General features: G+C 47.0%; 1 protein-coding gene across 1 annotated transcript in view; it reads left to right on the top strand.

The window, feature by feature from the left end:
* Positions 1 to 2,038: 2,038 nt before the first annotated feature.
* Positions 2,039 to 13,731, top strand: part of LOC8031391 — a 245,941-nt gene continuing 234,248 nt past the window's right edge. Inside the window, exon 1 of the mRNA XM_029981965.4 lies at positions 2,039 to 3,019. Coding sequence (XP_029837825.3) covers positions 2,749 to 3,019 — 271 coding nt within the window. The 5' untranslated portion in view covers positions 2,039 to 2,748. The remainder of the gene's footprint in view (positions 3,020 to 13,731) is intronic.

Raw genomic sequence — 13,731 nt, 5'->3', positions numbered from 1 at the left:
ATGCGTATACAAGGTCAGTGTGACAATCGGTTATCGTTTTCAAACGAGACCCCCGACTACCGATTTGCAAACAAGACCGCTTTCGAACTCCCATTTCTTTTGAACGGGTCGTCCCCCACCAACCCATCATTACGTCCGGGAATTCTCCACGCCTTCTGAATGCTCGACGCGAAAGTAAACCAAATACAAGAAAGAAAAAAGAAAGTACAGCTTAAAACTGTGTAACCATCTGTACCGTGGCGAATATCAAATCGGAGCAGGGGAATTTCTTCGAATCGCCCGAGGAAGGTGTGTGTGTGTGTGTGTCTTTCTACATCGTCCGGTCCGTCTATGCTCCGTTTCACCTTACAATGGACCGCAGACGGCGCTACGTACGGGCCATCCCAGCCAGTCCCCACCACTGTGAACGTACTACGTAACAACGCTCACCGCGCTTCGCTGCGTCCCTCTCGAAGGTCACGTGACAGCTACGCAGGCTTTTATTGGCTGGAATGGCTCGTAGCGTCCTCCAGGCTTCATCGTATACGTGGAAACCTAATATGGGAAACTGCGTGTACTCTCTCTCTCTCTCTCGCTATCTCTCTCTCTCTCTCTCTCTCTTTCTGTGTCTTTCACGGTCTTCCGTCTGCCTTTCCTCGTACGTAACGGCTTCTCGTTATTAATGATCCGGACTGAGAAAGAAAGAAAGAAAGGCAGTATGACTAAATTTGGAGCTGTTGCAACTCACAGTGAGCTGGCAGAGTTCCGGATAAAATATCTCTGCCTCGACAGTGTCGAAACGTACCGTACGTACGCCGAGTTATCGTATCGGAACGGGAAGTAGGAGCGCCGGCCGAGGTGCTTCTCTTTCACGACATGGTCGCACACGCGCAACGTATCTGTGACATTAAAGAGTGTGCGTGACACGCGCCCGGGTGTGCGCTTGGGGGGGCACGGCTCTCGCGAGATGTTGCGACAGTTCATGGCGCGATCGCCGCCGTCTGATTGATTGATCAGTCTAGGCGTGCAACCCCCGTTATGTGACGAATCGATGCCTGCTCCAGTTGTGCGCTTCCCGTCGTCGCCGCCTTGCGTTAGAGCGTCTTTAGGCAACGACGCCGAATGTTAGACGACGCGCCTGCAGGTTAGCACTCGCGAATCCGGCAGTATGTGTAAGTACGTGCGTGCTGCGCAGGCAAGCGGCGGGCATATCAATCGGTAATGCGCGTGTCACGCTTGATGCGAGTCACCCTGATCCTCGAAAGCGATTGTGTAACACGTCGCACGCGGGTGTCGTGGATCAAGCGACGCGTTTCCCGAAATTAGCTGCGTTGCCGTGTGCGCGACATATTTAGCGTTAATAGGAGATCGGCACACGACCCTCTCTTTCGCTGTATCATAGAGCTTCGCAGCGCAAACAATCAACCTCTGACAGTTACTCTATGCTGCATGTAACGTGAATGTCTTTAACCGTCGCAATGCCCAAACATTTGTTTCTTAAAATAATTTTATACGCCAGTATTATATATGCACTCCTCGTTGTTAGATGCATGATTTATATAATATGAACCCGTTTATACTTCCTTCGAAGGATTTTCGACGTTTCAATATGTTGGCGAAATATATCACGGGATTGTAAATTTGTTCGCAGTAACATTTCCTTAAACTCTCCTGGTTTAGAATATTTGAGCAGTCTAGTCAAAATAACCGAAAACATAAATTGATCAATGGGGGTGACTCCGGAATACCCCAGTTGTCTTGCTCAGTTTGCCCTACACAATTAACCCACTCCCCCCTGTAATGCATTCGGACACTAAGGAAGTAATACAAAATTGCGACTTGCAAAAAAAAATTAGACAAAAAGTAACTCCCCCCCCCCCCCCTTATACAAAAAAAAAAAGAAAGAACGAAGAAAACGGGTAGTGTAGGTGTAGTCGTTTGCTGCAATGCGAGTGCACTGCCCCGCAGCCCCCGGCGCCGTGAGGGTGGGTGACGCTGCCTTTAGACTTGTATCGACCGCTAACCATCGTCTAGAGCTCCGTCCGTCCACGTCTACGTCAGACGACTAGAGCCCCTCGATCTGTCCACGTCCTCTTTTTATTATTCTTTCCCTCCGTCAGATCCTTACCAACCTATGTACTCGAGTTAAGCCACGTTCGCGTCGTTGTTTCAGTCGCGACTGCAATATCGACGCCGCCCACGCGATAACAGCAACCGACCGCCGTGCGTCCATCCCATGTGCACCGTGCAAGCAGACTGCCGGTGACAAGAGTCTGCTAGAGATCAAAGTATCACCGTCGCCTGCCACCACTACCGGCTTCCCTAGAAGAAATGTGAACAGTTAAAAAGTCAGAAAGGAAGTGCAGAGTCAAGGACGCCCTGTTACGTCACGATAAGCTTGGAAGAAAAAAAGAAGTCTGTAGAACAACGGAAAAAGAAAAATACGAGCAAGAAAAGGAAAAAAAGTGCTCGCGGAGGGATCTTGGCGAAGAGGAAAAAAGCCGTCTGCTCGCGCTCGCAGCACACGCAAGCATAAACGGTTCGCAACGGCTCTCCACGCGCGAGTTTTCGTCTGCTCCGTGATATCATCAAAAAGTCGCCTCGTCTGATTGGTGCGTTCGATCGTTCGTTTATAAGATGGCGGTGAAGTGAGGTGGAGTTGACTTTCAGGTTTGTGTTTGTAGAGTCTCCGACCTTTGTAAGTCACGGAGTGACGTTTGCGGCCGAAGGGAACTGACACCGCCGTGGGAACGCGGCACCGCGGTGACTATGGCGGCAGACGACGGCGAAGAGGATGTCGCCGAGTTGTGTCGTCTGCTAGTGGTGGAGTTTTGGTGCGCGTCGTCAGTGATCGCTGCCCTAGTGGTTGTCGCGGTCACGTGGTGTTCCGGTACCGGCGACGGCGGAGGTCTGTTGTGGCGGCGGCTACTGCGCAAGCGCAGAACGCGTCTCGCGTCGGAGGCTGCTGGGACGGCGATGTCTGCTACGGAGGAGCCGTCCGATGTTCCTCGAGAGTGGACGAAACCTCTTCGGAAGCTGAGTAGGTCTCCCAAGGGGAAGCTGTGTTTGTTTCTCTCTGCTTAATTGTTACTTTTGGAAGATAATTTCTTCTAACCATTTCGTAGTCTTTGATGTTTGCCGGAGAGGCGTACAGCATTTATTTGGTTGGTTTCTTGAGCGAATTCAAAGAAATACGGTCTTAACTCGATGACAGTTTCGTAGTTACGTTCGGCCGGGGAGTTATATAACATTTATTTGATATGTTTCTTGACGAAATTCATACCAAATTACGTTTTAACCTCATGACCGTTTCGGAGGGACTTTTTGCCTTTAGGCGTGTAACGATGATAGTGTTAATAAACAACCGAGCTGGTTTAGGTTACTCAGTTAAAACCGGAGACGACGGTAATAAAGGAACTGGACAACAACACGTCTCAATTATTTAGACGTGCCGTTGTCCTGTCGCCGTCTCCGATCTTAACTATGTGAGACGTATACCGTTTATTCGATTTGCCGAAGATACGTATAGCATTTATTTGGCTTGTTTCTTGGTGGAATTTAAAAGGAATTACCTTTTACCTAGACGATTGTTTCGTAGGGGCGTCTTTCCGGAAATACATGATTTACTTGCTTTGTTTCTTGACAGAACTCAAAATAAATACAACCTTAATTTGATGACAGTTTCATAGACGCGTTTTATCTGTCATTACACTCAGGTTTCCTGACAGCCTTACGTTTCTGGAATCATAATTTCACGAGCGTTTGCAATCACGCTAATTTTGCGTGTTGCACGCACTCTTTGCAAACAGTTCGTCCGACGATCTCGGGTTTCCTTTTGACGAGCTTTGCAATTTCTCCTGATGGCGAAGAGGTTCATATGGTCGTTTGTGGTAACTTTACCTACCATATGTGGAGCCATGCCTCTCAGTCAGTCAGTCAGTCAGATAGGCAGGTGTTCAATTTGAAGAGCGGAGAGTACAGCAGTTGGGGTGGCTATTAAAAGACTCATTAAACAGCTCTCTCGAGCCTCGGGTAATAAGATTAACTATCCTTCAAACGAAACCACTGTGTATATAGGAGCATATGATAAAAGATGCCATTAGGTTCAAAAGGAAGGTCTGGCAGTTCTTTTCCAACCCCGTCCAAAGTTTTAAAATAAGCTTTTTTTTTTTTTTTTTTTTTTTTTGCAATTTATTTTTGAGGGAAAAGGAGCTTGACTTTTCAAAACACTTTTTGTGGTATTGTCTACACTGTGATTCTAAAGTGAACCAAAATGAACTAAATTTACTATATGAGCGTAGAAGGCCCACGTTGTCCCCCTTCAAAACAGCAACATCCTTTGCGGCGCGGACTTATAGGTATATATGGCGGTACGGGTTTTAGGAAGGGCACGGTAGCATCCAGCAACAGAGTGAACTGGATAGACTTAATTTTCTTCCCGCAAAATGTGATTCGCCACGCTCGTTGGTTGTCCTTGACGTGCTCAAAACTGGCCCCGATAATTGAAGTTTATTTAACAGATTCATTCAAGGCTAAATTTAAGTTAAAGTTGCACACTATTTAATCTTGAAGGCATCACTTCGTTAAATAGGTGCAGCAACTTTATTTCTGGGAGGCACGACTCTTTTAAAAGGAAGAGTTTCTCGGAACAAGGCTGTGCATTGATGTTTCTTTTTTTTTTTTTTTCCTAAAGAGAATTTAATTTTGCTCATTTTTGAAAGCACTTTCTAGAAATCCTGGGTCTACGCTTTATGTCTATAGAACAGTTATCAGAAATGGTCACGTTAAGGCACGCTTCTCCCATTTAATGTGGCATCATGTTCATTCGAAACGGATCAGATATGTAACATATTTATGAAGGGATCATTTTGATCAGTGACGGCGGCCTTGTTTCCTGTCATGCTGCGGTAAGCGCCGGTACAGAGGAACTACGGCGCAGTGCAGGTTTTCCCCCCAACCGTCGTTGTCGGCGTTTTTTGTTTTCGTTTTCGCCGACATTGCGTCCCCCTCCCCCTCTCCGTGTACGAGCGCTGCGTGTCTGGTGTTGGTCTGGTGCCTCGCTGCGTCTCGTCCCGCTGAAATTTGTTTGACGCGCTAAAATAACCTCCTTGCAGACATCTGCATGAAACGCCAGGTGTCTTTGTATACTCGTCCGTCTCAGCAACAGCTTAGGTAGCGTTAAGACTATAAATGCACACGTATACACAGCAGGACACTTAATACACACAAGCAATCGCAGTTTATTTATTTATTTATTTGTGGGGGGTGTAAACAATTGTTATTAAAACTAACCAAAAGTTTTGATAAAATTTTGTAAAATTAAATGCCCGCCAATACCGTAAAAAAAAACACACAAAAAAAAAAACACGAAAAAGCGTGGTTGATTTGTTTGCGCCAAGTTTGCATGGAGACTACGGTTATATTTGTTTGCGAACCCAGATTCGGCGTTGTAAAATACGATCGTTAGTAATAAGTTAAATTATATTATCTTATAATAGGTATATTAATCTGCCACCGTGGGCGTGGCCGACATTCAGCGACGCAGTTATCAGGAACAAAGCAGCAACGTTTCTCTTTTTTCTTGTTCGAACGAGGTATAGTGGCAAAAAAGTGATATTTTGACGGCTAACTGGAGTTAACGTTTAAGCACTTTTCATCACACTGCAATCTTTGTCATCTAAAAGAAGAAAACAACTTTTTGCACATAGCTAAAATACGGTTTGAAGTAGATGCAGCACGATTTAGTTGTAAGAAAAAAAGACAAACGATATGGTTTTTGCGTTTTAAACGTTTACGTTTTGACACGGTAGAGAATAATGGTTTTTACACGCGCACACGAGTATCCTTCGCGACAAAAAGGGACAAGTAGTAACGTTTTGCAAGGAGCCGCACCCTCTTTAATTATGGTCCTTGATGAGAAAACGAGTATAATCATTTTTGATGCCATGCTTTCGGGTGTAAGACAAAAAGGAGGAAAACTTGCGGTCGCTTGTTCGCGCAAACTGTGCCGCGTTCTGTTCTCCAGAAAACCCGGATTTTATCGACTGCCATCGCTACTACTATACTCCAGGCGTCGTCGGCCAATTTGCTGTGAAAGCTACGAATTAATTAGTGTGGAATCCTGGATTTCCATTGGCTCCTATAATAATAATTGCGTTGTGTGCAAGTTTAGAGAGCAGAAAGTCAATAAGCGATCAAATAACATATTTATAGGGAAGCCGGGCGCAGATGTCTTGGATTCTTCGAAACCAAGGGTTCCCTCTCAGAGTACACTGTGTTGCCAACAGGCACGTAGCCAGGATCTTGTTTCGGGGGGGGGGGGGGGGGGGGGGGGGGGATTGCTTTTGACAAAATGTTGTATGAGGGGGGGGGGGGGGGGGAGGAGGCCCCAGCAAAATGGAAGATTTCGGAGGGGGGGGCGGTGGGGGGGGGGGGGGAGGCGCGGGCCTCATGCCCCCCCCCCCCCCCCTTCCTGGCTACGTGCCTGGCTGCCAACAAGGTTGGGTACTATGCTGTAGATGTTCTAAGTGCGACGTCGAGTTGTACCGCGTTATTACGACGTTGAAACTGGGAACCCTTTCCTAATTAGTCACTTTAACATAATGGGGTCGTGTAGTACAACGCTTTGCAACTCGGTATGCCCAATGCCTCCCAGTCGCGACGCCAGGCTGTGCGGAGAAGCGGATGACCGCGCACACGATTACAGAGCGCCAACCCTCGCTATGGTTCATTTGGCTTCGGTCTTCCGGACTCGCCTTCTCGATGAGCAATCCGAAGCCAATCCAAATTGACCGGTTCGGTTCTTGACCTTGTTCTCTCTCGTTGCAATCGCCATGGCGTGTTGTCGTCATCCTCCACTTACATTGACGTCTGCGACGCACAAATGGGGTCCATGTAAACGACCTGAACAGCCTCCGAGGGAACGCGCCAGCTCAGAAGGAAAACGAAGTATGATCAGAGTCAGAGCGGCGGCTTTTTACGAGTACCTAAAGGTAATTAATTAATTACCTAAAAAGGAAAGAAAAACGAGCAAGCAAGAAACTATACATCGTCCCCAGAATCCGCAAAACATTTCCACCAAAGTTCGTGTACGCAACTTTCAGAAATATCGAGGTTGCGGTAAACTCGACGGTAAGATTCACTTGCATTCAAGCTGGTGGCAAATCTGGTGGGGTGATCCGTGGCCGAGTAGGTTGACGCGCCGCATGCTCGTACCATAGCTTCCTATATACTGACAAAGCCTAGCAGATTGCCACGAGAAGCGGCCGCCGAAATGGAAAAGACAACGGATGAGAGGAGATAAGAGCTTCCTACAAGTAGAGACATTCTTTGGAGCGCCGAGTGCGTGACGGTGCAGGTTTTAGAAAGCGAATGGCGGCGTAAGTTGAAGAGTGAACTGAATAACGTCATTTTGTTTCAGCGGAATAAGCGTTGTCATTTGTGTAGGTTGTCGTTACTTGTAAAAGAAGTATCAAGGAACTTTAGGAGAGCCTGTGACTGGCGCCCCGCTGCGGCGAAACGCCGAACACACCTCTCCCGAGCGAACAAGTGTGTTTCGGGTCCTCGCCGCTGCAAAAACTATGCGCTGGCGTCCAAGTTCCCAGAGAAATGGCTCTTTGATGCTCTGTGACACCAGATCCTCGCGCTCCAAATCTGCGATCGGACACTCTATAGCTTCATCGTCCAACTGCCAGGCTTTGCGAGTACAGATGAGGCTAGGCTCGTACACGTGGAGTGAAAGCTCGCGCTACTAGACCATCGAATCCTCGGGGATCTCTGATTTAATCGCCACCCCTACCTGTTTCGATCAGGATGAGCATTGCACCGGCGTGCGGTCGTGCATCACTACTGCACGAAGCGCGTTGAAGACCCCGAGAATAGCGGTCGTACTCTACTGGCTAAATTTCTCGTCCACAGCGGAGACACTGGGCCCACTGGAGCTGGCTGATTTCCCATTGTCGAAGCAAAACACGCAACGCAGTTACAATCGATTCAATCCGGTGACTGCTAGCAGCGGTTCGCTTTGTCACGCGGTCCCTCTTGTATACCCGTCGACGTCCACTTGACACAAGACAGATGCGACGTGACCCTGGTTCGATGGGATCGGAGGTCGTGTCCTTGCACCCCTTCAACCCCCGATCGACGGCGAGAAATGGCGACGAGCTCGTGGAGCGTCTTGATTGTTTGCCGGAACAAAAGGAGACACGGCGGGTGCATCGTTTTTCAACCGGTTTGGAAAGTTCCCGAGAAATATGTCTAAAAAATGAAGAATTGATGTGTGTGGAGAGGAAAATTGCGACGTTGTTCGTGCTGCCCTCTCTGCATGGAAGCGGGATTTTCGTATTAACCGGAATTTCAGTCGCTTTGCTTTTTGGTTTCAGTTCATGCCTTCTTTCCCTTTCTTCACTTCGAACATTTATAAATTACGTACGGTGTACGTTGCGTTGTCGAACCTCCGGGACCGGAACCGCGAAGGGTGTGCGTGGGATGAGCGTCGTCTCATAGGCAAGGAATTTCCCTACTTTTGCGGCGTTTCAGCGGTAGGCTATTTTTACCGACGTAAGTTTTGTCGACCGTTCTTGTTGGATCAGACTCACCGCGTTCACATCAAACAGCAAGATGGCGGTTTTTAGTGACGTCCGGACAAAAAATACGCGCGCTCAGCACAAAGTCATCTTCAGTTAGGGCTGGTTCACACAGTGGTGTTTGGCTGCGTAAGGCCTGTTTACGTCGAGCTGTTGCTATGACGACCCTTACGACGAGCTAGTGGGGAGGCGCTGTGTTGCACGACGCAACGCGCAACGCAGTCGACGCAGCTGTGTGAACGAGCCTGTAGACATAAAGCTGCATGAGGCCAAGATATGCTCATAAGCGATTATGTTTTAGGAAGGCCAACTTTGGGGTCCCTGTGCCGCGTGAGACCCGTATACAAAGAATGAGTTATCGATAAGGTAGAAACAAATATAAAAATTATTGCTGCCCGTTTTATTCTTTCGAGGTATGGTCGAAATGAGTCAGTGGCTTCTATACTGCAGGAACTTAAACTCTGATCATTGCGTTATCGTAGAGAAATTACCGGACTAAACACTTTTTTAAGCTTTCTCGAAACCAGCTTAACATCGACACCTCCCCATATCTGCTACTACACGTACAGAACAGAACCTTTAAAATCCAACATAAATACTCTTTTTTTTGTTTGTGTTAGAACTGTAAAGGAATGGACCGAACTGCCGGATGATTTTGTGAACATAGAAAATATTGCCGCCTTCGAGAAAAAACTGCAAGAGTCCAACGTGCATTGAACCTTAGCTATAATTAGTCTGCCGATTATTTCTTTTTCTTTGAACATTCTCAATAAGTGTACCAAGTCCAATGTTTCGACTTGTAATCGCGTAGTTGCGCTAATTTTTTTTTTTTTTTTTTGTATAGCAATGTGAAATATGCTGTTACTTTTTAACTCTACTCCCGTAACCGCCCCGAGCAGGGTGGACAGTATCGGAAAATAAATAAAACACTAGTACGCGCTGTCGCAGATATCTATAACTGACCCTGGATCGAAAGTGTGTACCGAGCCTGCTTTTTCTGTCTATAAGACGCACCCCAGCTACCCTATCCTTCCTTCTTTTAGCCGCGATATGTAGACCATTCCAATAATCGCTTTCTGCGCGCAGCCATGCACCTCTGTCTCCTGGACTGGGGAACGCGTTGTCGGCGTGCGCAGATACCTCGATTCTGCGAAATGTCGGACGTTTTGGTCAGCGTTCACAGCCCAATGACTGGGCTTTTTTCGCCTGGCTGACACGTTCTTAAAACGTGTATATCTGCGGGAAAGGCAGGGTGAGGCAATATGAGCTGGCCTGGCCGGCGTTCGGGCCTGGGTGTTGCAAAAGCCCCGCAAGGGGGCCCTGTTAAGAGAGCCTGTGACTGGCGCCCCGCTGCGGCGAGACGCCGAAACACACATCTCCCGTGTGAACAAGTGTGTTTGGGTCCTCGCTGCTGCACAAACTATGCGCTGACGTCCAAGTTCCCCGAGAAATGGCTCTTTGATGGTAACAGCGTTGTCTGCGTTACTAAAAAAAATATATATATATAGTAACGAAGTGTACGTTTCTCATTACTTGCAAATAAAAGGAACGCGTTACAGACCTACGTTACATCATAGTAAAAAAGAACGCGTTACTGTTAAAAAAAAAGACGTAACGCACATTTCTTTTGTGGGACAACGGGCGTGGGCGTCTGGATTTTTCTAAAGTGGGAGTGCTTGCGTGAGGAAAAGAGAGGCAATATTTTGAAGGTACCGTAAAATTCCGGGAGATATGCCCCTACCCCCGAAAGTTAACCCGCCCCCTATTTGCTTGATTTGCTGTTTCATTTTAAACACCGAAATAATCCTAGTAATTGTAGTGTTGGGATCAATGATGACCTGGGCCCAAATGCGTCTAGTTAGCTGTAGCGGGATATACGCGAACATTGCTGACTAGCTAGTAGAGTCATGTTTGCGTTATTGCCCCTCGCCGCGATAACAGGTTTGAAAAAAACAAACGATGTAATTTTTTTTTTTTTTTTACTTTTCTCGATTGCACATCGAACCTTAGTTCACTTCATATTTTCGGCCAAATTTCTCTCGAATTTAGGTGGACTAGCAGGATATTACGTACATAAAATAAGTCGTTTTTTTCTTTTTTTCAAAGTTTTGGCAAGGTGTAACGAGTAACGTAACTACGTTAGACGCTACTCGAAAGAAGCAGCGTAAGTACGTTTTACGTTACTGTTAAAAAAATAACGAGTTCGTTACATGTTACAAAAAAAATGTAACGCTTTACCGCGGTAACGCCGTTACTTGTAACCCGCTACCGCAAACACTAACTGTGAAAAAAAAAAAAAAGAAAAGGCGGTTGGAATGGATTGTTACACTTGCTACTGTCGCAGTGTGGCAGTCGGTTTGATAGCTTAGCGTGCCAGAGGCCCCCCACGCGGCCTTTTACCCCTTTTGGCCGGCACTAAACCGAGCCAGCTCATATTGCCGCCGACTGCACATATGATACATTCAACGCCTAGCACGTAAACTTGTATTTATTTTCCCGTTTTGCCTCGAATTTCTTTTCACCCTGACATTGCGAAGGCCGTGACTCAGGCGACGGAGGAAGAAAGCTGACGTACATGAGTGTTCCTTTTTTTTTTTTTATGTTGCGAATCCGTTTTAACGCGGTGTGCTGCATGATGCATTTCTGGAAGTCCGGGTCCACTGAACGCGCGCTTTATATCTTGCTGGTAAGAGCTTGATCAGTCGCGGACGTGTATAATCCGGTCGGTCTGTTTGACGCGTGTCGATGTTCCGGTACGTCGTCTTGTATGTTGCACTTTTGTAACTGGCTTCGTTCACTTTGGCGCGACTACAACCGGCCTGTATACACAGGTGGACGTCCGTCCGACTGGCAGAAATGTTGCTCTTGGCCCTGTCACACTGAGGCAACACGACGGCGAGAGCAACACAACGCGTTGTCCAACAGTCGGGCAACTTGTTTGCTCGCTCCCTGTATTGTTCGACGAACCTGTCCCATCGCGGCAACAGCGGGACAACATGGACGGCAACTAAAATGTTGCCTCGGTATGACTGCTTTTGGCAACAAAAACAGTAGCAACTTGTGTTGAACAACGTGTGTTGCCCTGATCGCTGGCTGAGCGAATTTCGGGCAGACAACACGACAACAGAGATAGCTTCGATGGCAGAGCTAGTTCCCTATCAATGACGTCTTACTCTAATAAATGCTTCAAAAACGTTATTTAACAATAATTAAGGCTGGCGTGCAGCTAAAATAAATTTATGAATGATTTTACTGCGTAATTACGGAAAGCGATTGCCGAAATGGCCACAGCCACGTACGGTCGTGAACGTGCAGACTGGTATTGAAATTAGAATTGCCGAGGGACCAGTTCACATGACTGCTAGTAAAATAAAATGGCATGCCTACTAACCTGATAAAGTACAATAAGAGTAATTCAGGAAAGCAAAGATTAAAAAATCGGGGCATTAAAACGACCACTGATCATGGTTGTTGATGCTTGGAACTTGAAAACAGCCGCTACCAGACACGCTGATTTGAACATGATCGTAAACCTGAGACTGGGGCAGAAAAGAGAACACAACAGAAGGTAGAAAAAGAGGAGGCAACGTCTCAATGGAAATAGGAATTACACCAGCTCGCCTGCACTCTGACTATTTTTACCTGATTTGTTTCAAAAATACCCAGTGTGTTTTGAGGAAAGAAGCGATCACATAGCAGGCGGTAGCCAAATAGACGAATCCCGGACAAAAGCTCACCGGACAAAAGCTTACCGGACAGAAGCTCACCGGACAAAAGCTCACCGGACAAAAGCTCACCCATTTTTTCACCGACCCGGACAAAAGCTCACCCATATTTTCACAGACCCGGACAAAAGCTCACCACGAGAAAATTTCATGTTGGTCTTCACACGAGTGCGGACAACTTAGGTGCATGCGTGCGACACAAAAAGGCAACGATAAATTTAATCTGACAGGCGCATGGTTTGTTGATTTTAATAGAAACAAGTTTATTTATCGATTGGTTAGAAGCGAATGCAGTCCCCCACTAGCTCCAGCAGTCTTGGTAGATCTCGATGTACATGCAAGCCCTCGCAAATATTTCTAAGACGATCCTGCAGGTGCAGAGTAATTTTTCGCACCCGCTTTACGGCGGGCTCACCTCTCCGGGCTTTTGTCAATGCCGTGGCAACGAGCGCCTGATTTTGCTGTAGGCATTCAATCAGCCTCAAGACGCTTGGATGAGCGTGGCCGACGAGCTTCTGGAACCCGGTACTCTATCTTTCGCAGGTGTCGCTCATCCGGTCTTTATCTTGAAGAGTGGTGTCGTACATATTCCACCGTACCGGGGGAAACTCCGGTCGCCGTCGGCGCAGAGTCAGGCGAAGAGAAGAATTCGCTCTGGGTGCCGCCGCAGATGGAACAGAAGCATAACGGAAGCGGCCGTTGAAATACGTGCAATCAAAATAGTCCAGCAGGTAGCGATGTCAACGGTAGACTTTTCCCTGGTGGTTAGTTCTTGTGGAACAAGCTGTGGTGGAAGGAACCCCAACCTATCTAAAATCCCGCGCAATTTTTTTTAAATTCCTCATCCGTCTTGTACTTTTCCAAAAGGCCGAACTCCCGTTCTTTCAAAGTATTTTTTTAAAAAATTCGCAACTCAATGGTGGATGAGGTACAAGTTCTCCTAAAAATGGTCCAATGTCCATTGCGTCCGCACTTTATTTCAGCCCGTGTTTCGCCCGGGTAGGAAAAAAAAAAAAATCGAGGTGAGCTTTTGCCCGGGTCTGTCAAAAAAGGGGTGAGCTTTTGTCCGGGTCTGTCAAAAAACGGGTGAGCTTTTGTCCGGTGAGCTTTTGTCCGGTGAGCTTCTGTCCGGTGAGCTTTTGTCCGGTGAGCTTTTGTCCGGTTACCAAATAGAGAGCGTTGAAAAAAATATTGATTCAACCGATTGTTATGAAGGCTGATCGTTTCAGTGTCGCGGTTCTTAAGCACTGTCAGTTCAGCTCAACAGCACGCTACAAAGAAAAAAAAATCTTGTGTACAGTTGGTGCTAACTCAATTTTACAGTTTAAATAGGAATTGCACGAAGGAAAGAACCGGAGGGAAACACTTCATACGGTTTGCCTCGGTTAGGACTAACTGTTTAATCAGCGAATGAACATTTTGATAAAATAAAGGGTGGAAAA

The sequence above is a fragment of the Ixodes scapularis genome, unplaced genomic scaffold (assembly GCF_016920785.2).
Source record: "Ixodes scapularis isolate PalLabHiFi unplaced genomic scaffold, ASM1692078v2 PGA_scaffold8__174_contigs__length_109621045, whole genome shotgun sequence".
In the NCBI taxonomy this organism is placed as follows: Eukaryota; Metazoa; Arthropoda; class Arachnida; order Ixodida; family Ixodidae; genus Ixodes; species Ixodes scapularis.
This window is presented reverse-complemented; position numbering and strand designations above follow the sequence as displayed.